Genomic DNA, 24,539 nt, shown 5'->3' on the forward strand with positions numbered 1-24,539 from the left:
ATTAGCCGATTAATCAATTTTATCGATCGACTATTAATCGGCTGTTTTTTTTGCAGATCTCAGGTTCCCAACACTAAAATATGCTATATTCAACACCAAAATAATATTGGACAGAAGTGTTAGCTTGATTCCTAGCCTTTGAATCCGCTTACAGTGACAAACAAAATAGGATAATTGTACATATTCCAAAACAAGGTCGATAAAACACAAATAAACATAGTTTTTGCAAACATAATGTTTGGAATAGGCCCGATTTATCGGTAGATTTTTGATAAATCACTTGTCAGAGTGATAAATCGGCCCAAACAATAAACGGTGAAGATAAGGCATAATCTTATCGGTCACCCCATGAGTAGCGATAAATCGCTGAATCGGAAGATTTATTGAGCAGTGGTAATTATAGAAAGTGAAATAGCAATGTATCATTGTGAAACTGATTATTTAGGAATGTGAAGTATACGTTTGAATGTAAATGTTGTTGAAAAATATTCAAGATTGGTCTCATTTTAAAGATTTTGGCACAAGGAGTTCAAATATAAAAAAGTTTAAAAAATGAACATATGGTATAAAAGGTATGAATGTTTTAAATTAGCCAAGGTGAAAGAAAAGGTATATTTTCTTGTGTGGGAGAAGAGAGAGAGAGTGGGTTTTGCAAGTGAAGTATTGTGGTGGGCTAGCCATTGGAATACAAAATACTAGTTCATAAGCATGGGAAAACCTTGAGGTGTCACTAGCTGATTGGGCAAGCAGTTGTCAGTAGGTAGCGTTAACGCGCAATTTTTTGCTTTGCAATGCGAACCCAAAAACCTCACCCTCCTAGCTGCTAGCTCTTCGTTCCCAAACTGAAAAAGGAATCACGGAGGTGGCTGGCTACCGGTCTCCATTCCGAGAGATGCTGCTCCGCTTCCCTGCACATTTGTCGTCCCTCCCACATGCCTTCGCCATCTGCAAGCGTTGGTAAGCTGGCGACCGAATATAATTCGAGGTTGTGTGAATTCACCGAAGAATTGGGTCTGATTCCTTACATCAACATCATCTGCCTCGTTGACATGAGCCTCAATGCCTCAAGTGTCCTTGCAGCAATAAGCAAAATAATCAATGTGGCAAGGCTATTGAGGCGGATAGGCTGCATGTCAAGAAAAATAAATTATCGGGGATGAACTATTTAGGTATTATAGATTTGGGTGCTCTTTTTCGTGGTGTAAGCTCTGATAGCTGCATGAAATCTCTGAGACAGCTCCTAGAGTGCACAATTTTATGTCTTGAATAAACATGATAGGAGAATAAGTCAATTATTTCACACATAAACTTCCACCACCAATCAATGGCTATAGATATTGCGTGATAGAGTATGTGATTATTCTTTTTTTTTCTTTTGAAAAACGAGCACTGAATCCACGCTGTAGTGATGAATCCAAAACAAAGTTAACACAACAAAGAGCTTGCCCGAGACATCTATCCGTGCTATAATTAGTCGCTGGCAAGATAAATTTAGTCATCGACTCGCTGCCTAAGGTAAAAGTACTCCTCGTACTGTAGTTTGGTTGGGCTCCGGCTTGAGCAACATTGTTGAACTGGTACAGGCTGATTTACCTTCTTACACCCCCCCCCCCCCCACCCCCCCCAAAAAAAACACAAAAAACAAAAACAAAGAGCTTGCCTGAGCATTTGCGCGGGCCACTTTGCTTGTCCGAAAGAAAAAAAGCAACTAGATGTCCCGAACAGATCCAAATTAGACGGCACAACTATCTGATCAACACAGCTTATCTTATTCATTCATCGATGCAATTAAACTAGCGTTACAGCGCAACAACCTGAAAGATAAAAAAGAGAAGAGACGAAAAGAAAAGAAAGAGCAAGCACAACAGGTGAACAACACTAGTACAGCAATTCACTCTGTCCATTAGTAGCCCACCGGCCGGCCGGCTCGCTTCATTCGATTCACCATGCATCACTCGGCGCATGCTGGCTGCATGGACATCCAAGCGGCGGACGTCGGCGGCGACGCCTAGTTACTGCTAGAGATGTGGCCGTTGCGGCCAACCTTGGTGCACCTGGGCGCGGGGCCGCCAAAGTAACTGTCGTGGCAGTAGTAGCCGTACCGGCCAGATGGAGTCACCACCCTCTCGCAGTCCTCGCAGGTGGCGGGGCAGTGCTCGAAGTCGTCCAGGCAGCGGCAGCTCCGCAGGATAGACCCGCCGCACCTCTCGTGGTCGCAGCAGCTCGGCCGCCCCATACCCGGCGGCAACCCCGCCGTCACTCTCCCGGCGCCATCGGCCCCTAGACCTGCACGCACCCATTATATCCGTATCTATACAAATCTAAAACAAGTAATATGGATCAAAGGGAGTAGTAAAATGCCCAGGGGTGAACTATCTTGTCGATCGAATAGTGCGGAAGTCACGTACCATGGGTCGGGAGACGAATAATGGTGTCTTCGGCGACGGCAGCGGAGAGGCGCCCGACCAGGGAAAGCGCCAGCAGGGTGGCAACAATGTATGTCCTCATGGCCACCGGCTGCTCAGTCAGCTAGCTCTTGCTCTTGGGTGAATGAAACCTCCAGGCACCGGTCCCGTATTTATAGCCCCGGCAGCACTTCATGTCAACAAGTACTCCCAAGCGTTGATCTTTTGTTTTTTGTTTTCAGAATCCCGTAGAGCGTTGAATTTGAACACCATGGTGCATCATGTATAGGGGCGCGTAGGATTTCATCATGTGCGTTGCTCCCAAAACGTGCAGCGAATCAGGAATGCACGTGAACGCGTCGGGGCGTGCAAGCATCTCGTACGTGGCCTGCACCTGCACGCATACATATACGATGATGGTGGCGTGCATGCTTGCCTTTGCCACCGACGGATCAGTACACTAGTACACTTCTGAGTTTTAACTCGATGATCACTCCTACCTATGCACTAGTTAACCAAAGAAATCATCCAAGAATCGGAGTCCATGGGCGGCAAAAGCGGATCGGGTCGCATTCGCATCATACCTCCAGCGTGATTCCGTTTTGAGAAACACAGGCCAGTCAGCTCGATAGCGGATTTTTTTCTCGACAAAGGACATATTTCCATCCCGTGGATATATAGAGGTGATACAGCCATAGAAAGCGAATGTCTGGGCTACTGTACAACACAATGCACACAACCAACTCCAACACAACCAAAGGAAATGCCCTTGCAGCACTAATACAAAGCCCATCCTAATATGGGGTAGATGCTCTGCGGAGATTACACATCATCCAAGATGGGACAAAACCTCCCTGGTCATACGCTCAAGCTGGGTTAGACGCCGTCGTAAAAAAAGGTCTCTATCTTCCGCGAACCGCCTCATATAAGGACTTGACAGAAAACCTAGCATTCTGATGCAAGTTTCATCAACACTCACCCAATCAGTTTGACAGCTGAATGAGCTTCACACATGTGATGTGAGTAATTTATTATTCCATGCTGCGTGGCTATGCCCTATTGGGTCCCTACTGAATGGAATATTAGGGTTTGCTTGGCCCAAGACTAGTGCAATTGTGACAAATTTATCTCTAACAATCTGATGTAGAATTGCGTAACCAAGCCACTATATCTGGGGAAGTTTACGCCCTCATGTTTACCCACTTGTTTGAAAGCAACTTGAGAACATGTGGGATGAGGACACGTGCATTAGTTTGGGCTACTGTGGGGTACAAATTCATGGTGACTGTAGTTTTTCGTTGTAAATTTTGTCAACGTGATTCGCGTTTTTGTGTGTGTGTTGGGTGGCTCTACCACTTTACGCTGGATTTGCTCCACCGGTTTGCTATTGGTCCAATGTGTTTTGAACGACGTGTTTTGATTGGCTTGCATGTGTAGGCTGGGGCCGGTGTTCGATTTAACCACGTTCCTACGATTGGATCTGCATACTTATCCCTGGCCATCACTTTGTTTTTTCCCTCCTTATTTCCTTTCTCTTGCATGTGTGCGTGTGTCAAACGGACCTCTCTCGGCAGGTGGGCCTGTCTTTTCTCGCATATTCTGTTGAGAGTGCCACATTAGCGTCCGGTTTGCAATTTTGCTTTCATTCGTAACATGTGTGTCATTGGTCTGCATGTATAGGTTGTTGCCGCTTTGGCTGCGTGTTCTGGGCGTCTCGCGTCGGGTTGCTTTTGTCCGAGCTCCTATAAATATGGGCTTTCCCTGCTGCTGCTCCTTCAACTCGGCCGCGTGGTCATCGCCCAGTTCCACCTTATTCCTGGCCTTTGTGGCGTCCCTGGGCACGCTGTCGCTCTTCGTCGCCACGGTCACCTAGGCCGGCGGCATCTCCGGCTGGTCCACGGGCGACGGCGCGCCTGTCGACTCTGGGGGCTCACTCCGCCTGTCGTCCATCGGCGACCGGCAGCTGCTCAACGGCTCCAGTGTCGTGCTCTAGTCATCCGGCACCGTCGTCGCCCTCCAAGAGTGGCAACCTCGTGCTCAAGAACTCCGTGGCGGGCGTACTGTGGCAGTCCTTCGACCACCCCACGGGCAGTATGGTCATGTCACAGACCTTTGCCTCCGGCATGAACCTCAAATCCGGCCCCTACGTCTTCATCGTTGACAAGGCCACCGGCAACCTAACGCTCAGGTGGGCCATTGCTGGCTCCGCCACCGTCGCCTACTTCAACAAGGGCTACAATTCCACCTTCACCGCCAACAAGACGCTCAGCTTCCCGACGCTCAAAAATCAAGACGCAGACGAACGCATCGTCTCTCTCACCGACAACATGCTCTCCTCCTCCATTGTCGTTGCCTACAACAGCAACTACGGTGAGAGTGGCGACATGCTGTGGTTCGTGTGCCTTGACACGGACGGCAACTTCGGCGCTTACTACGCCGGTGCGCCAGTGGCACGGCGACCGAGCAGTGATCGGCGGTGGCGGACCAGTGTGTGGTGTTCGGCTACTGCGGTAACATGGGCGTGTGCTGCTCCTCTCCCTCTCCTACACCGTTCAGCGTTGCCTTCTCTAGAATCTACACGCCACGCACCGCCTAGATCATCGCGGGGAACACATCCATCTAGAGACAACAAGTTTCTTCCAGGCCAACCTTGGCGGCCTCCGACGACTGGCCAGATCCAAGCGATGTGGGTTGCGCTGGCGAGGCTCTTTCGCTCGCGTCCTCTCCTCTGCCCAGTGTCGGTCTAGGGGTCTCGCTGCAAAACTGACATCGCCCCGTGCACACCTCGCACCACTACCATGTCGCCTTTGTTTCTAGCTCCTCCATCGCCTACGATGGTATATGGGGTTCCTATGTGGCAGCGTGACGGCCATGCTGAAGGCTGCGCGCTCTGCGGGTCTGGAATACGCTTGCCACGTCAGAGGTAGCAGGGCTGTGGGAGAGCACCGTCGCTAGGTTCAACGGCGCGATGGATCACGGGACGGTGGATGTGCTTCACGGCTCACCTGCCGCACGCACTGTCGGTGGTACGTAATGCTCACTCTAACAATTGTGAGTTGGGACATGTATGTGCACGGCAAGTTTGCTGAACTGGAGTCGCTAAGAACAGCGAGAAACAAGGAGCACGTCATGATGCTGCCGCCAAGCACAGATCGCTGAAGGTGAATGGCCATGTTGACCACGTGGTGTGGGGTCTTGTGGCTGTTGGGCCACGGCCGCGCGGTCACGCCGACGTGTGTCCTGCCCAAAGACGTGGGTGATAAGGGGAAAGTATCTAGTGCTCCCAGGCCTAGGGTGGTCCCGGTGCTTCGATGCGAATTTTTTTTAAAGTGTTCAAAAAATTCTGAAAAATGCAGCACATCGACGGAACATCGATGTCTCTTGTCACAAAATTTCAAATCAAAATTCGAAACATTGCTCGAGATACAAAAATGACAAATTTGACATCAATGTGAAAATTCAAAACATTTTCAGAATTTTTTGAACATTTTAAAAATGTTTTTCGGACATTTGGAGCACCGGGAGCACCCCAAGTCTGGAAGCACTAGATACTTTCCCGGGTGATGAGATGATATTGTTGCTTCGCTGACATACTTATACTGTAAATCGTTATAAAAAAATACGCATACTGTAGATCTGTCATCAAAAAACAAAGTGATACTGAGCAAATTAGTCTCTTCATAATTATGAAGTGGTGTGGTGCGCATGCCCTTTGTTTTTCTGGTTTACCAGCGGTGGATTTGTACAAATAGATAATACGTACTAATTTTATAGAGCTACTTCTTGCTGAACATCCCCCTGTATATCTCTGACTAGCTATTTAGCTCTCCATTCAGAAATCAGTTGAGGAAGTTTTATGTAGATACGCGGGACTCTATAAATTAGATTATGGGACTTTCCCTCTGCATGATTTTATGGTTAGCATTTATGCCACTTTGTCCTCATGCTATGTTTGTATTTAGAAATTGGACATGTTTAATGATTTTATGTTCTCTTCTTGGTTTTTGTACAAGATCGGAACACGTATTTTAGAACGGAAGGAGTAGTTCTAATTGATGCATAATAGTACTATATGGTAGTTGTACTTCTGTTCAAAAAATTGTACGTGATTCATAAAAAAAAATGTAAGTGGCATGTGGATGTACGCTTTGTTTACACCATGTCTTATCCTGAATGGGTTGGCTTCTGGTTTCGAGGATTATTTTCCAGCTCCGCCTAAAGATTAGGAAACAAAAAAATAGTCATTTAACATTTTGATTGAAACTGTTACTGGACTTTTTTGGACATTTTTTGTTATTTTTGTAAGTTACCAACATTGCTATATCTTCATCTTCGTTTTAAATATTAGAAAAGGTAATATCACTAGGAGTTATAGAACTTATGATGGATATTCAGTTTGGTGCTAGAACTTTAAAAATACGGATTTGTGATATCTAACTTTATGATGGCTTCAAATACAATGCTTTCTATCCTACCTAAAATCTAAAAAGTGCATACCCACTGTTTGGGTGAACCGAGCGGCCGGCTCCTGGCCACTCGATCCCGCGCGGACATAGTCCAGGTGCCATATGGGCTGAATCATATGGACTGGTTTTGGATTGTTGCTCTTTAAAATAGTGGGCCAGGAAATATAATTAGAAGGAAAAGTAGTACGTGATGTGCATTCTCTCTCTCCGCATGTGACTGATTTAACTACCTTCCTCAAAAATTAAAAAAGTCATATTTTTCGAACCTTGCATCGGAATTCAGATTCGTTTTCACCTTTGGACTCCTCACATCGACAGCTTTAAAACTAGATCACGCATAGGTATGTTTTGATGAAATTTTTTTGATGCCAACTTTGGAGCTATATGATGCAACTTTAGCACTGTGTTGTGCAACTTTAGTACCACATGTTGCAACTATTTTCAAAATAAAATTTTAGAGCTGGATAATCCAACTTCCTATGAGGTTGCAACGTAGCAACCATGACAACTTGATTTGCAACTAGTCTACTGTCGTGGCCAACTACCTAGTTGTAGATGTGCAACCATCGTCCCTACTTGTAATGTAGTCTACTTGCACACACATTGATGTTTAGTTGACAGGAAGACTAGTTGCATACACATATGTTCAATTGACTTTTAATGTAGTCTAGTTGCATACACATTGATGTTTAGTTGGCTCGTAATGTAGTCTAGTTGCATACACATTGATGTTTAATTGGCTTGTAATATAGTCTAGTTGCACACACATTGATGTTTAGTTGACTTGTAATATAGTCTAGTTATACAAACAAAGATATTTAGTTGGCAGGAAGACTAGTTGCACACACAATGATGTTTAGTTGGCAGGAAGACTAGTTGCACACATATATGCTCAGTTGGCTTGTAATGTAGTCTAGTTGCACACACATTGATGTTTAGTTGGCAGGACACTAGTTGCACACACACATATGCACAATCGACGCGGCAATGTAGTCTAATTGTACACACATTGATATTTAGTTTGCAGGACTAGTTACACACATATATGCTCAGTTGGCGCGGGAATGTAGTCTAGTTGCACACATATTGATGTTTAGTTGGCAAGAAGACTAGTTTGTCGAAACATCCCCATGCAGGATCTACTTTTGAAGAGCACGTCGCGAGGGTTTCAACAGTGAAAACGAATCTGAATTTCGACACGCGGTTTAGAAGATATGTCTTTTATAATTTTAAAAGCTAAAAATTAATGCACAAGAAACGAACATGAGAAACATTAATGCAGTGACATGCAGACATCCATCACGTGAGAAGAAACCACATAGAAAGTGATTAATTAGCAGTGTCCTTTTTAGCCACAAGGATAATTACGCGCAATATTTGGCAAAAAAAAACAGCAAGCCGCCTAGGAGCGCTAGCGGGCACCCAGCCGCCCGCTAGACGCGTCCTCTATCCTATCCTGTCTCGATGGCATGCCAGTGTGGCAGTGGCCCACACGTCACTACTGGGAGTAAAAAGAAATCAGATAACTCCCTGGATTATATAATTACACAGAATAGCACATGCGGGTCCTTCCTGTTAGCAAACAGTATAATAGGAAAATTATACACATATAGAAATAGAACATCATACCTCCAGTAGCAATGCTAGACGCATAATAAACGTTCAATTCGGTGACTACTGCCTATATATCCTTTTTGTACAGACAGTGGGCTAGCTAGTTGAAATGGACTATTGTCTGTGCAGCCCATTTTGCACCTTTGTTTATTTTCAGAAATTTGTACTCCTCCATTCCTAAATATAAGTTTTTATGAAGATTTCAATATAAACTACATACGGATGTATATAGACATATTTTAGAGTGTAGATTCACTCCTTTTGCTCTGTGTGTAGTCTGTATTGGGATGAGATAGTATGTAAATTATTATCAGGAATAGAAATAAGTTCTAAATATTCGTGTCTTATAAGTATTATATATATATATGTTTTATAGTTTAGAGTAATACAAATGTGTGTAAGCTTTATATTCACAAATATTAAATTATTAATACAAACATTTATGTCTAACACACAAATAATTGTAGTTGAGATTTTAAATTATGGATATGTTTAATTATATGAACATTAATCTACACAAATGTGCTGACAATCATTAATTTTTTATATGATTAAAATAATAATTTCTAAAATTAAATGTTTACAAATATGTGTATTATTTTAAATTATAATACATTTCTTAACTGATAAATATTGTATTGGATATACAAATATTTTTAGAATAATAGATGAACCATTCAAGCGAAAAGTGCTTCCAACTTCTTATCACTGTGTGTCTGTATCTCCATGTACAGCCCGGTATGTAGGGGGTGAGCTGTATATGGTTTCAGTAAGCAGTTCTTGTTAGAGGTGTATCAATATTAATCGTTCTACTTGTGTCCATGCATTTGAATGGTCGTAATAAGTCAACTTTTTTGTCATCTTCAACCTTTTTATGTATCGTTATGCCTCTCTTTAATTGTTAGCGAATGACTATTTATTACTCTATTGTTTGGACCATAGTCTACATAGTCGTGACTGGTCGATGAGCGCGGCGTGTCGCCGCGCGGGCTAAGCTAGTATTGCACCATAACTAGGGAGGATTGCTACTTCTGAGCTGCATTGTGATTTTCCCGAAGAGAAAGGGTGAAGCAATATAGTAGCGGATAGTATTTCCCTCAGTGAGAACCAAAGTTATCAAACCAATAGAAGAACCAAGCAAATGCCTAGTAAGTAGTACCGACACACACAAAAGCAAATACTTGCACTCAACGCAGGGAAAAGGGTTGTCAATTGTCAATCCCCTTGAACTTGTTACATGCAAGGATTAAATCCAGTAATGATAAATAGATAAATTGAAAAGTATGATAAAAAAGAGTAAAATTGCAGCAAGGTGTTTTTGGTTTTACCAATATGAGTTAATTAACCAGAGGACCATAGTTTTTACTAGAGGTTTCTCTCTCGAAACATAGTATATGGTGGGTAGACAAATTACTGTTGGGAAATTGATAGAAAAGCGCAGACTTATGACGATATTCATGGGAATGATCATGTATATAGGTATCACGTCTGTGACAAGTAGACCGAAACGATTCTGCATCTACGATTATCACTCCACCAATCGACCGACTCCTGCCTGCATTTATGGTATTAAGTTCATGACAAACAAAATAGCACTTTAAGCATGATGACATGATGAAGACGGAATAAATCCATGCAATATGATTAAACCCCATCAAAAATATATTGGAAAATGCCCAGGGACCATGTGGTAATTTCCATTTTTTATAGGGGTTCTTCTATTGCTGGAAAGTTTAATGGATTGAGGTGTTGTTTCACAACAAAGAGAAAATGTCGTAAACTATTATTATTAGTAGAACGTCTGTGGGTTTCAACGGGCTTCTAAAAAATAAGATGCTACTCACCAAGCTCAAATAACCAAGGACATTGGCATATCAGCTTGCACATCTTTTGTCTTGCAAATCAGCTAACAGACGTCATATTCTCAAACACAATCATGTTATTGACAACTCAAAAGAAAATACTCCCTCTGATTCTTTTTTCTTTGCGTATAACTTTGCCCGTTTCTTCCTAATTAGTCTGCGTACTACCTTTTGCTGGCGACTGTTTTCATCTATACCCTGCACCTATCGCGTACGCATTCATTACTTTGGCAGCAGCACCGGTGCTCCAACCAATCAGAGTGGCATGCAAACGGGCCCATGGCGCATGCATGCGGGAGAAAGAAGCAGATTGAGGCGGCCACCCGATCTGTTGTATGCAATGATTAAACAAATTGTGCTCTCTCCGTGCGTGCACAGGGACAAACTCGTCCAAAATATACACAGTGAGGACCTCCTTGGTATCTCTGCTTCACCTTATGCTCAGAGAAATAAGGATCGGAGGGAGTATGCTTGTAGTTGGAATGGGTTGTGTATTATTCAGTCATCTAGGCACGATCTAAATCCATAACATCACAAATACAATCCCAAATTTTACAGAACTTATTCGCACAATCCCCAACACTCGAATCCCTTAATCCCATGTCCCTCCTCTGCCAGCGACGACCCACCTCCGCTACTATTCTTCTTCTTCCTCTCCGCCCGCCTCTACCTTTTATACATCGACCGTGTCACCATCCTTCTAAACCATGCCACCATCGCCGGTGCTTACGACCTCGCACTCCCGCACTTGAGTTCGTTAACCCGTTGCCTCTCCACCATCGGTGATGACCCACTTGTACTACTATTATTCTTCTTCTGTCTGCCACCACTAATTTTATCTTTGTCCACCCTATCGACCCGCCCACCTCTCCCTACCTAGCCACCTGACCGTCATTAGGGTTTAGCAAGTGTTGTCATGTTCTATCTCGTCGCCCCCTGCCTGAGTCGCCGCCTCTGTCGTTGGCCATACCTCTAAACCTTGCCACCATCTCTGGCACCCGTGACCTCCAGACCCCACACTTGACTTCGTTAACCCTAGTCTGTCCTTCACACTTGATGTGGCAAGCCACATCATCTTCACATAGCGATGACTTGACAAATCGTCTGCAACCTCTCATTCACTGAGTCGTGTATTCACTTAGCTTCACAAACGTAATATATATGCATCCTTGCCATGCAGTTAGAAACTATAGATTGCCAAACGACTTGTTCTTGTGCTCACCTTCGACTACAGTATGATCAACCAGAACTTGACTACTATATCTCACAACACCTCCACTATAATAAACTATCCTCCATCAATGCTAAAAAAATGAAACTGGAGGTAGATCAAACCAGGGAAAAAGATAAATTTGCAGCAGCAACACTGCTAAAAATAACTAATTAATAGAAGACCAAAAGAAAGAGTAGCATGGTATGTTCCAAATTGTTTTGAGAAAACAAACGCATACCCATCTGCGGTTAAAATAGAACTTTACAACCAGGCAGCAAGCCTGGTAAGCTATCTCAAAAAAAAAAATAGAACTTTACAAGGTCCAACTTTAAATGCTGATAGCAGATTTCAGACTTGCTTTGTGAGAAGTGATATGGCTATCTGGGATAGAATTCTTTATATTTTGATTCAGGCATTGTTGTTGGCACATGCTTTGTTGCTTTGTGAGAAGTGATCTGCCACCAAAGATTGAATTCTTTTTACATGCAGACACCATCTATCTTTCTACATAATAAAAGTCAATTGACAAATACACAGAGTTGCTACTAGGCATACGCCTTCATTCACTAATAATTATTTACTTATCATGCTCTAGTGTAGACTATAGTTTTAAATAGCACACTATCACGGCGCTATAGTGTTTGGATGGGCATCTCGCCCCTTGGTGGAGACATTGTTAGGCAATATTCGAAAACATACATAATGGCATAGTAAAGATATTGTGTTTGCCTTATATAAATCATAGTGAAGCCATCCGAGATAATGGATAAAATATTTAGGCACAACTGCACATGACACCATGTAGATATGCTAATAAGTGGTAACAGGCTGCCAGCAGGTAGAGAAGCGCGGTTCACAACGGGCGTGCGGGAGCGGCGCACAAAGAAGCACGAGTGCAGTGGCCGCTGGTGTTTGGATATGTGCGGACAACATAATGGATTCACACAAGTCGCTATTGTGGTCAAGATCTCATCCGCATTCTTTCCCTCGGGAGAGATTTGCTGCACTTGATGGACGACGATAGAGTCTCGATCCGAACGAATTAAAGAAAATACCAGATTGGAGAAGAAAAAAATGAATGTGGAAGGTGAAGGGAAAAAAACCAACGGCAGGCGGGAGGAAAGAAAACCATTGTGATAGGGTGGTGGTGGGAGGTGAGGTGAAACTTAACCGATGGGACGAAACTACAACGTGACTACTTCTTTTCTAAAAGGTGGATATAACCCCGGCCTCTATATCTAGACGATGCATGCAGCCATTTTATTAATTATTCATAAAGACCATATAAAGCAATACATCAGTACGCCTGCAGCCACCATCTGCTACTCCTATTTCCTTGATGAATGTGTGCCAACTGTCCGAGCCTAATACCAAACCGATATCGCACCAAAACCTAACATCTAAAACCGGATTCCCCATCCCAACCACATACCAGGACTGGGTCACACCGGTCTGGCACACTCTCAGAGACTGCCGCCGCCATTTTCCACCGGTCCTTCTCCAAAGCAGGAACTGACACATCGACCTTGCCTGGCCTGCCGTCGATGCCACCACGGCGCCAGACAACTCCACCATCTTGCACCTATCCGTCCACACGCACCCGTCGCCGATCGTCCGAAGCGCCAAGCCACCGGGATCCGCCGCCGGCCTTGCGACAGATGTAATACCGCACCTCATCTTGTCCCCTCTGGCCAGCACTTACTCCAAAACGATGCCCACAGGAGGGACAATGGCATCGAAGGTGCCATCATCGTCCGTTCCAGTAGACCTAGATTTAGGGTTCCCCCCAGAATATCACGAGTAGGGTGCCACGACCTGCAACAACGATGCCTCGAGAAGAGAACGACATCACAGACACCGCCAACGTCCGCCATGACCATAGTCGGCGCGATTTTTAGCGGAAGTCGCGTCCCCCGATCTCGCAAGTGGGTGGAGGCGAACGGAGCCTTGCCGTGAAGACGAGTGCCACCGTCGGCACGCCGACAGGGAGCCTTCAGCCTCCCCTCACCGGTCCTCCTCGCGCCACCGGCTGGCCAAGGCCATACCCTGACGGATCTGGGCAGGATGCCAGATCCGCAGCCTTCGATGCCACCGATCTACAGGCAGCCGCCCCGTCGCTAAATGGAGCGCCGCCACCGCCACCACCAAATCTCAGGTCACCGCCGGCCTTGGAGGCTTCGCAACGGCGCCGCCCTGACTGCCGCCCCCGGCCTCCTCGCATGCAACGCCTCCTCCGCCCACAGGAGATGTCGTGACACCCGACCACCCTGGATCTGCGCCGGTCCCGCCGCCACTGCGGCCCGTGCCGGCGGCAACGGCGGTTGGGGAGGGCACGAGGGGAGTTGGCGGCTAGGGTTTGGGGCTACTGGCCTACCAACTCCCCCTTAGGAGTAGAGATGAGCCCCAAAGCAACTACTCCCTCCGTTCCTAAATATTTATCTTTCCAGAGATTTCAACAAGTGACTACATACGAAGCAAAATGAGTGAATCTATACTCTAAAATATGTCTATATACATCCGTATGTGGTAGTCCATTTGAAATCTATAAAATGACTTATATTTAGAAACACAGGGAATAAAATACATGTTTGGCTTTTTAGCCTCCAAAAGATAGCTCGCATCTGTTCAACAAGCGCATCACAATAGTTTTAATCTTTGTTTAGTTTTGGCAGAATATTTGGGATCTTATATCAGCAAGAAATTTCGGATATTTGGATATTTGGCAGAATTTCTAGTTAACAAACTATAAATGGGCAATAGAGAGATATTTGGATAAACCTCCCCTTTTCCTTGCAAAAAAGATAGAGAGATATTTTGGGGAAAAATCATTTGCGCCATTAGAAAAGCTAACAACATTTGTGCTGGTTTTGCCCAAGAACATTTACTGCATAATGGTGAAGACATTGTGCCTGAAGGTGCCGCTGTCATCACCGGAGCCGGGTAAAACTTCTTGTAGTAGACAGTTGGAAAGTTGTCGTGCTCAGACCCCATAGGACCAACGCAGTAGAACAACAACCACCGCTGATGAAGTGTAGCGTAGATCAGAAGGATTCAACCTGAAGACACATGGAAATAGATGAACGACCTTTATTCCATCTTCAGGGAGCCGCCGCCATCTCGCCTTTCTAAGCAAGACACAAACCATACCAAAATTTGAAGAAAGATCTAAAAACGGAGCCCTCCCACCTGCAAGGGCCGGGATCCACTCCACCCCCATGGACCTAAGGCCACCGGAGACGAGGCGAACCAACACTGGCGCCGGCGGGAGGCAAGAAACCCTAGCTTTTTAGGGGAGGCAGCCACTGGCAGGGGACCCTAGCTTTTCACACTCTGTGTTTTTATCCAACTGCATTATTGATAATAATAACAGATCAACCTAAGAGTATATTACAGTCACCAGGTGCAGAACGTCGCGCGTACCCTGCCAACCTCTCCGATCCCTTCCTCCGGGAGTGGGTCAAGCCTGACTACAAGCCAATCATCACCACCAACCAGGACATCAACGCGAACGCGTTCCGCGATCCCACGATTGTGTGGTACGGGCCTGACGGGTACGTAATTTTTTTACTGGGGGGGGGGGGGGGGGGGGGGGGTGGGGGGGGGGGGGGGGGCGATGCCCCCCCCCCCCTTCCCGCTAATCACACACAGCTCCGCCTCTGACATTGAAAGAAGTATTTCTTTTTAATGTATGAAGTCACTGACATCTATCATGCATGGTTACAAACTACTATATACCGTGTCCCCTAAAAACAGAAACTATATACTGTGATGTGATATACACGTAGACATTGTATGTTGTATGTACATGATACATGTGAATTATGTGCAGACATTGGAGGTTGGTGGTGGGCAGCAAGGAGAACATGAGCGGGGTTGTGGTGCTGTATCAGGGCTGAGACTTCAAGAAGTGGGCCAAGGAACACCGCTCGTTGCACGGAGGGCTCACAGGAATGTGGAAATGCCCGGATTTTTACCCTATGGTGGTGGCTGGAGGCAGCCAGCACCACCGGAGCGGCGTGGACACCATGGAGTTGCACGACCGCACTGTTACCGAGGAGGTCAAGTATGTGCTCAAGGTGAGTCTAGACTTGACACGGTACAAGTACTACACTGTCGGCACCTACGACCATGACAAGGATAGGTACACCCCCGACCCTACCTTCCCAGACAACAACTACGGCCTCCGCTACGACTACGGTGACTTCTACGCCTTCAAGTCCTTCTTCGACCTGGCAAAGAAGCGTCGCGTGCTCTCGGGCTGGGCAAACGAGTCCGACACCATTCCTGATGACTGCCACAATGCTGGGCCGACATCCAGGTAACTAGCTACGGTTCCACATGAACAAAATGTCTTTTGCTAGTATGTTTTCTACCGTACGTGCTGAGATCCAAACGTATTATTGTTGCTGAATTTTTCAGGTGACACCGAGGAGGAGGTCAAGTCGCTGCGCTCAAAGCACGTAAATGTCAGCAACAAGGTTGTCAAGGGTGGGGTGTACTTCGAGGTCACTGGCTTCAAATCCGTGCAGTCGGACGTGGAGGCGGGGTTTGCCATCAGGAACCTAGACAAGGCGGAGAAGTTTGACCACGGGAGCCATCAGGCCCGTCCCCCTCGTCCCTCCCCTCGCCCCCCTCGTGTCGCCCCCGCAGGCGACCCGGGAGAACCCTAGCCGCTGTCCTCCTCGTCCCTCCTCCGCCTCCACCTCTCTTCGCCGCTGTCTGCATTGCCGCCGGGCAAAGCTTGGCTGACTGGGCGGCGGCGGGGCATCTCTCCCCCTTGGAGCGTCTTGGGCGTCTCGGGACGACCAGATCGCGAAGAGGCATCGGGCTAGCGCAGGGTTTGGCGGCGTGGCGGGCGAGCATCTTGGCGGCGGCGCGTTGCGGCGCTGGCGACACGGCACAGCAGCTGCGGCTTGGATGCGACTCCACGGCGAGGTGGTGGCTGTGTGGTCTTCAAATCGGGTGGTCGCGGGCGCCGCCATGTTCAGGCCGGATCCATCTGGATCTGGCGCTTGGATGTTGTCGGCCAGCGCAGGGTGGTGGTCTACACCGCTGGCCTCGTCGGATCGTTGGATCCGGCGCCTGGAGATCAGTGGCGGTGCCAGAAGTTTAATGCAGTGTAGTCAATTTGAAGTGGTGTTGTCAGATAATTTATATTTATTTTTTGCAAGATATATACATATATACATAGATTTTATCAAAAAGCTGGGTAGTCAATTGACTTCCCAGCTTACATGTGGCTTCGCCACTGCTGGAGATCTACGGCGGCTGTCCTTCTTGATCCTTCTTTCTGGTGGGTTGAGCCCCATGGTACTTGCATCTCTGCTGGTCTCGGTTCGTCTCGCTGTCGGATCCGGAACAGTCGGAGGTTTGGTGGTATATGTTGGGGACCGGAGGAAACTTTGGCCGGCTGGTCCGGTCCGGCATCGGCGGTGTCCCACGGCGTCGTTACCCTCCTTGGAGGCGAAGCCGAGGTCCCTCCTATCCACATCCGAACCCCTTTCAGACGAAAGTTCAAAATACAGTCTGGATTGGGCGGCGGCGGTGCCCTGCGCATCGTGACCTCCATGGAGGCGCCGTCTTGGGAGGCCGGGCGAGAGATGCTATGGGTGGTGGGCGCCGTGTAGCTCTAGCAGTGGCGACGGTGTGAGCTCCGGGGGAAACCCTAGATTTGGGTCTACAGGATCGGATGATGATGGCACCATCGATGTCGTTGTCCCTCCTGGGGGCATCGTTTTGTAGCACGTGCTGGCTGGAGGGGACAAGAGCAGGAGTGGTGTTACATCTACCGCGAGGCTGACGGCGGATCCTGGCGGCATGGCGCCGTGGAGGTTCGGCGATGGGCGCGTCTGGATATGGACTCGTGCAGGAGGAGGAAACTATCTGGAGTCATAGTGGCGTTGATGGCAGAGAAGTCTGGCAAGGTCGGTGCAACAGTTTTGCTCTTAGGATGGACCAAGGGATGGTGGAGGTGACGGCCCTTGCAGTGTGCGGTGCTCACTGGGAGTGTGTCTGACCGGTGTGGGACCCAATCCAGATAGTGGCTTGGAGGGGACACCCGGCTTTAGATGTTAGGCTTTAGTGCGATGTCTGTTTAATATTAAGCCCGGACATTCGGCACGCCTTCGTCAAGGGGATAGGAGTAGCAACGGTGTTGTCAAGATGGTGGCTTCAAGCTTATTGATGTATCACCTTGTATGGTCTTTACGAATAATTAATAATATGGCTGCATGCATCGTTCAGATGCAGAGGCCAGGGATACATCCTCCTTTTATAAAAAAAACGCAAGAAGTTCAACAAGCACGTCAAAGGTAGCGTTGGGCCGTTCGGGCTCTGGCTGCTGGCCTCCAACGACCTCAAGGAGAGGACGGCCGTCTTCTTCAGGGTGTTCAAGACCAACGACACCAACTACGTCGTCCTCATGTGCAATGACCCGACAAGGTTACATATAAGATAAACTACCTCACTAAAGTCACATGCATCAAGGCCACCAAGATCCAATAGTAATTCCCAGTGATTGCTATCAAACAGGTCGTCATATGAGTCGCAGATCTACAGGCCGACCTTTGCCAGCTTCGTCAACTTCGACATAGCCAAGACCAAGAAGATCGCCCTCAGGACATTGGTACGTATTAACGTATATATGGAACCACATGATGAGTGTATATGCTCTGGACTGAAATGCACCACTGCAAGAGGGGTCTAAGCTTGCCATGTGTCAAACTTCAATTCAGATTGACCATTCTGTGGTGGAGAGCTCCGGGGCCGGCGGCAGGACGTGCATCCTGACGAGGGTTTACCGGAAGGCCACCGGGGACGACACTCACCTCTTGGACTTCAACAACGGCGAGTCGGACATCAAGGTCACCAACCTGCACGCGTGGGAGATGAAGACCCCCACGATGAACAAGCTGCTGGAGCAGTAGCAGCAGCCCAGACGATCAGGATTAGGAGTAGCCTACAGCCTAGCCGTAGCTAGCTAGCTTATTAGTGTCGGTGAGATGGATCAATTAGGAAAGGCTAAAGGTTTAGTCATGCATTGTTAGAGAGGGAAATGGTAATGTAATAGTTTAGAACTCGGACTGTTCTTCGCTATGGGTAGTTGTATTGTAGCAGCACTTGGTGCCCATGGAAACATGGGAATGAATAAAAACTTGAGAGAATGAGTCCATTTCTGCCTTGAAGAATTAATGATCAGTTCGTGTACCTTTTTGTTCGTCAAGGTGCTGCTTAACTTCAAGTCATGTGTAGGTCGTCTTACGAGTCGCAGATCTACATGACCCCTTAAGATTGAGTCAAATGAAGAAAGTGAGTACATGAAATTTATTCTCCACGTCCTAGCAAAACCCACTACAAGGATCCGGGTCTATTGCAACAAAATCGTTCGTCGCAATACATGCCAACTTGTGGCAATAAGTACCTATTGCCACAAAGCATCATTCGTTGACAGCCGTTGCGACTGGACACATGGTAATAGGTTATTGCCACAAAAAAATAATTGTGGCAATAAGGTGTGCTATTGCAACAACCATGTGGGAAGTTGCCACATGTTTTCCCGTGACAACACTCACGTTATGCCACAATTCGCTTTGTGGAGATAACTTTAATGCAACATGTAACGAATCATGGCCACTTATAGCTCGTGACAATAGACATTTGTGGAAAGAACATATGCCAACGATGCTCATTTTGTGGCGCGTACTCTTCCGTGGCAATAAACTATGGCAACAATTCTTGTTTTCGTGGCATTAGGCATTTTGCCACGAACCGCTACACTTGTGGCATTAAATTATGGCAACAAATATTTTAGACGTCGTAATAGGAAATTGCAACATACTAGTTTTGGTGGTGATAAATAGGTTTCACCGCGGGTGAAATGTTTGTAGCGAGAAACTATTGCGACAATTTAAACTGTTCGTGGTGCTAACATGTGGCAACCAAAACTGGGTTGTGGTAATAGCCTACTGCAACCGTAAAAAAAATACAGGCGTTCAATTAGAATATTCAAAACCATACGTATAATATGTAGATTCATAAAATTCATAATTCTCATAGCAAATATCCACCAATATTGACACTATAAATGATGAAACAAGAATAACATGATCCAACACATGAATAATCCAAGCTGATGAAGAAGCATGCTGAATGCACATCATTGAATAATTAACCAAAAGTCAGTGCTCACGTAAATATACTGGGACTCTGTGTTAGACCATGTTTCATTCTTCGTGTGGGTGAGTTCCCACAGAGCAATACAATCTAACTCTTCTCCAGTTTCCAAGTTTCTCTGCAAGTAATATAGCAATGAGATGCTTGAAACATGAAACCATAGTTAGCAGCGAGGCATACATATTTAGTTAGACTCATACCTTCTCAAAACTTAGTTGCAAATAAGATTTTGATCCAATTCTGTCTATTGTCTTCAGTTTCTTACGGGTATCGGTGTTCTTTTGGCTGTATTCCTATCAAGTCATTGAAAGCAAATATAACCAGTCAGACAAGCAATTTCATCTTAACACATAGTAGACAAAGAGTGATCTTAGAGATAACCTGAAATTTTGAATCAGTGCCAAAGTACTCAGTCATCCATGCAACAAAACAATTTTCTTTTCACTCTCCTAGATTCAGCTCTACTGTAGGTGCTAACAACTTGAATTCTCCAGCAAGTATATTACCAAAGATTTTTCTATTACATACTTTCCAAATACAACACATCCCAAAATGGCTATTTCCATGGAAAATAGTCTATTGATCTATTGGTAAATAATCTCTATCTCTGCCATGTTTTAGATGCCTCATCACCATGCAGGCCATAGAATGTCCAAACATTGCAAGCCAAATCAACAATCAAACAAAAGTACAACTATATGCTTCGACATGAGCTTGGCATATGGCACAATTATGATCAGGGATGAAAAAAGTTTTTACAATGGACCAGATTTTGAGTGTTAACTTTGCTTTTAAATTGGTGCTAAGAAATACCTTACAACTGAGCACTTGAGCTTGCAAGAGATTTCCAAAGCGAACTGAAATGGGGGAGAAACTTGAGGTGCCCATCAGCAGTTTATGGTCCTTCAATGTGAGAAAAGAGCATGCGTTCATTCCACTTGTTTGACCAGGAGAGCCCTCACCTTTTAGTATGCCCACCAAAGACTAAGGAACGCCATGGAACCAGGAGCCCTGGCAAACTAATATCAATATAAGTAAGGGGACAAAGCTCATGACTAAGAATAAGAAAGCTTGAGTTATATCATATAGCAATAGATGGATTAATATTCCCTAGAAAAGGACGGATCACATGGCGTGATGACATTGGAGCAGAAAATACATGTGCACCACGTAGCAAAGCTGGGCAAGAAATCAGCCCACTTCTATTTTCTACATTTGTTCTCTGTGTAGATGGATTATAAGATTGGATGGTAAAATGTTGGCATAACACAGTACATAGACGATGCCTCGCCAAATCATAATGAAAGAGAACAAAATTATCAAGATTATGTGTAGTAAACAAAAATAAACATGGTTACATGAGTTACATAGTGGAAATAATCTCTTGGCAAAGGAGAAGACCCTTGGTGTCGTGGTTCTCTACAGTATTTTATTCAGTTTGCCCGACGACAATTCATTCTGAAGCAAAAGAAAGAGCAAGATTAGAGCACCCACTTCACTACTCCTTGGGCATATATTCGGTTGTTCCCAGAAGCAAATTAAGAAAAACATAAATAATCTGGTAAGTTTACACCGACAGAAAAATGGAAATTGTGTACATTTGATAGAAATTTACATATGAATATCCCAAGATAAGTTTAGTGAATTGATTATATTGGACCCTTTACACCTGGTGATGCGCAAATAGAGAACCATACATAACCGGTAAATATTTGCTAGAATTAGGAGGCAATAATTACCATGGAGCTCACAACAATAGGGACTGAACAAATGATTACTAATATAAAATCAAAAAATTAATTAGAATGGCATACCTTAAAAAGAGAACTCTACAATGCAGAAGGTAGCTCACCATTGAAGTATTACCTATGCGGTAGCAGCATAAATCTCCTTAGTCTACTATAGATTAAAAGTGTGATGAATTATCCAGTAATACATGCATGATAACTTGAAAAACTCAAGTGGCTAATTAAATGGAGGCAAAGACGTAACAAACCCGAACAAATGTTGGAGTGGGTTCTGAATGACCTACACCAATCGCTGAGAAACAACATTGAAATAGATGTTCATGATAAAGAAAATTAAAAGATGATGTTAAGCGGCAGTGTCCTGAATAACAAAGCATAAGAATAAGGAGATCCGAACATAATTTGCATAACTGTCAAGATTTTCTTTCAGGAAAACAAAACATATTCGTGTTAAGAAGGGATACCTTATCCATCTCGAATCTCAGTCATGAACTCGTGATCAGCAGGTAGATGCCAATACATTGCTGTCATTCATGCAGGAGTCAACATATATATGTAACTTGCTGGTGTGGCCAAATGAAGTCAAGTAGGTAACAATCAGCTAAAAATATATTTGTTAATGTATGGAAGGTCCTACAAAACAAACCTAGAATCTACAACAAAAGTTACTAAGCAAATCAAAAGCTTTTATAACCGGTGACTGTATCAGATATACATCCAGCTGAAACAACAATTACACCATCAACTATAATACAGAGATCAAGTAACCATTTGGAGGCAATGATATAGCCGATGTGGCGCACTTTAATACTATGTCGTAGTCCAATGTGTATCTAAAAATTTGTAGGTACAGTACCGAAACATGAGAGGCATGAAACCATATATGCTCCTTTCTATCTTTGATATTTCCGGTGAAAGTGGCCAAAGTACCCAGCCAACTTTAGCACACAGATAACATATCTGCAAATAACAGCGAAATAATAATAATTGTATGGATTAGTAATTACAACTATGATACTGATACTACGTATGTGCTTTTGAGGTCACCAAAGGGGGGAGACACGAAGCTGATGGTGGAGACCATAGGAGCGATGCCGCTCAGCTGTTTAAAAGGGGCGATCTTAGCGGGGGCAGGGGAAGTCGTCCGAGAGCCGGATGTTTCGTTCCTTTTTGGGCAGCAGGACGGTGTTGGAGGTCATCTATGGTGAGGCATAGTTGTCCCACGTAGAGATGGCCGGGGTTGACGCATTGAGGCTGTATGGTAGCGCACGACCACGACTCTGTGCTGCTCCCGGCGGCGGCGAATCTGGCCTGCTCGTTAGGATCATGGGGGCGGGATACGGCGGCGGTACTGCATCTACAGCACTCGTTATGGAGGTTCAGGGATGCGGCTTGGTGATGAACCTGGTCGCAGCATCTCCACCTCCGGGTCGGCCATGTGGCGAGCAACCCCGACGTAGGCAGGCCGGCACTGCGCTCGTGATGCAGGGAAGAAGACGGGAACTCCGTCGGCGCCGACACCAGACCGCATCGCTGTTGTTGGCAGCATGGCCGAGGACACGGAGACGCGGCCCGTGTCGGCGGGCACGGAGGAGAGGGAGGAGGGCGAGATCGAGGACGACGACTCCTCGTACTGCAGTTGACTCCGGTGTGGTTTGCTGTGTTGACGCCGTGACGGAGGAACGAGGACGAGACCTCAGATCCAATCACCCATGAAGACGCCCTGTGATTTGGTTTAGAATAATAATCGTGGGTAGTTAGGAAGGCAAAGGATAAGTAGACTCTATTTGTTTTGGTGGGAACACAAAATATTGGCGCAAACTACAGTAAACTGAAATTAGGTGGTGGGAAAGTAATTATTTTTGGATGGAATGTTTAGAATAATGAAATAAATTAGAAAAAAATATTTCAAAGCAATATGAGATATATATGCTGCTAAAATAATATTACTAAAATATGTTTGTAAGTTATTTCTTTTTTAAAAGACCACCAAATCCGAGAATCATGGAGGGGCGATCCGGCGCCCTCCCTTCTAACGTTCTCGGCGTCGATATTTGTATATTTTTTATTTATACATTGTTTCCCGGTTATTTAGTATACATGTATGGTGCGTATAAGTAGTTCAACGTGACCAATCCATGGCATCATATGTTTAGAGGATACCATATTTTGCACTGTTGTTGTCATTGAGTGTTTTCAAATCCCGACAAACCGTCTTACCACCGTTATCTTCCTTCCGAACTAGATCAGGAGCTTCCCGATGAAATCGTCTCACGCCCGTCATCTTCCCTAAGTACGGCGGTAAGCAGCATGTGGGAAGCTTGCATCCATGGCCGGTGGAAAGGCTCGAGCTCCCGGGGGAAGATCGGGAAAAGGGACAAAGGAACTGCTTGGTCAGCACCGAGGATGGAGGAAGAGGGCGACGGGAGCCATGGCCGACCAGGAGCGACGTGCAAGGTCAGAGGGGCGGCTCGTCGGACGGGGCTTGCCGTCCTGCAGAAGTAGGGGTTGCGACCGGTGCTAGCGCGTTGTCGCCGGACGATCCGGCTATAGGTACGTACAACCAGGTTTGCACTACAATTTCAGAAATCGTTTCAGAAAGTAGCAAAAACTTGACCAATTTTGAACTACAGCCCACAGAAAACATCATGTGACCCTCACTTTAAAACTACTAGGTTATATTCTTGCCTTGAAACATAACTACAGATGGGATGGGTTGATGAGACGGTCGATCTATGTCAGTCTCGATCTCACATTTTGATCTTGAGATGGGGTGATCTAAGCATCTTTCATCTTACCGAACAATCCATAGAGAGTTCCTCCGCGCTAGAGTAGGTCCAACATAATCATGTCATTTTTGTTTCAACAACAACCATAGATATTCAACTCTGTAAATTAATAATCAAACCAATTTTGTTCTGAGATCTTTTGTGTTAGGAACGTGTTGTTACAGCAAGGATCTACAATTGTGTATCTTTGTTTACTTCCTAGTTGCCATGACAAAATCCAAACTTTGAAAACAAATATTGCTTTGCAATGAAGTTAAATTTAGTTCTAGC

General features: G+C 45.5%; 1 protein-coding gene and 2 pseudogenes across 1 annotated transcript; 2 read left to right on the plus strand and 1 right to left on the minus strand.

The window, feature by feature from the left end:
* Window positions 1–1,750: 1,750 nt before the first annotated feature.
* LOC125547553 lies at window positions 1,751–2,542 on the minus strand. The gene is made up of 2 exons (XM_048711378.1): window positions 2,409–2,542; window positions 1,751–2,286 (listed from the first exon to the last, which is right to left on the minus strand). The coding sequence occupies exons 1-2, from the start codon at window positions 2,506–2,508 to the stop codon at window positions 2,009–2,011; spliced, it is 378 nt and encodes a 125-aa protein (XP_048567335.1). The 5' UTR covers window positions 2,509–2,542; the 3' UTR covers window positions 1,751–2,008.
* Window positions 2,543–4,155: 1,613 nt separating this feature from the next.
* On the plus strand, window positions 4,156–5,001 carry LOC125546447 (annotated as a pseudogene).
* An 8,680-nt stretch (window positions 5,002–13,681) lies between these two features.
* LOC125546448 lies at window positions 13,682–18,486 on the plus strand (annotated as a pseudogene).
* The last annotated feature ends 6,053 nt before the right edge of the window (window positions 18,487–24,539 follow it).

Source organism: Triticum urartu, chromosome 3 (genome assembly GCF_003073215.2).
Source record: "Triticum urartu cultivar G1812 chromosome 3, Tu2.1, whole genome shotgun sequence".
NCBI classification, from domain to species: Eukaryota; Viridiplantae; Streptophyta; class Magnoliopsida; order Poales; family Poaceae; genus Triticum; species Triticum urartu.

Bases quoted from the DNA above. Each gene is read 5' to 3' on its own strand.
- LOC125547553 (XM_048711378.1), bottom strand. From the start codon at position 2,508: ATGAGGACATACATTGTTGCCACCCTGCTGGCGCTTTCCCTGGTCGGG. The intron at 2,287-2,408 runs GTACGTGACTTC...GGGTGCGTGCAG, and splicing joins TATTCGTCTCCCGACCCATG to GTCTAGGGGCCGATGGCGCC.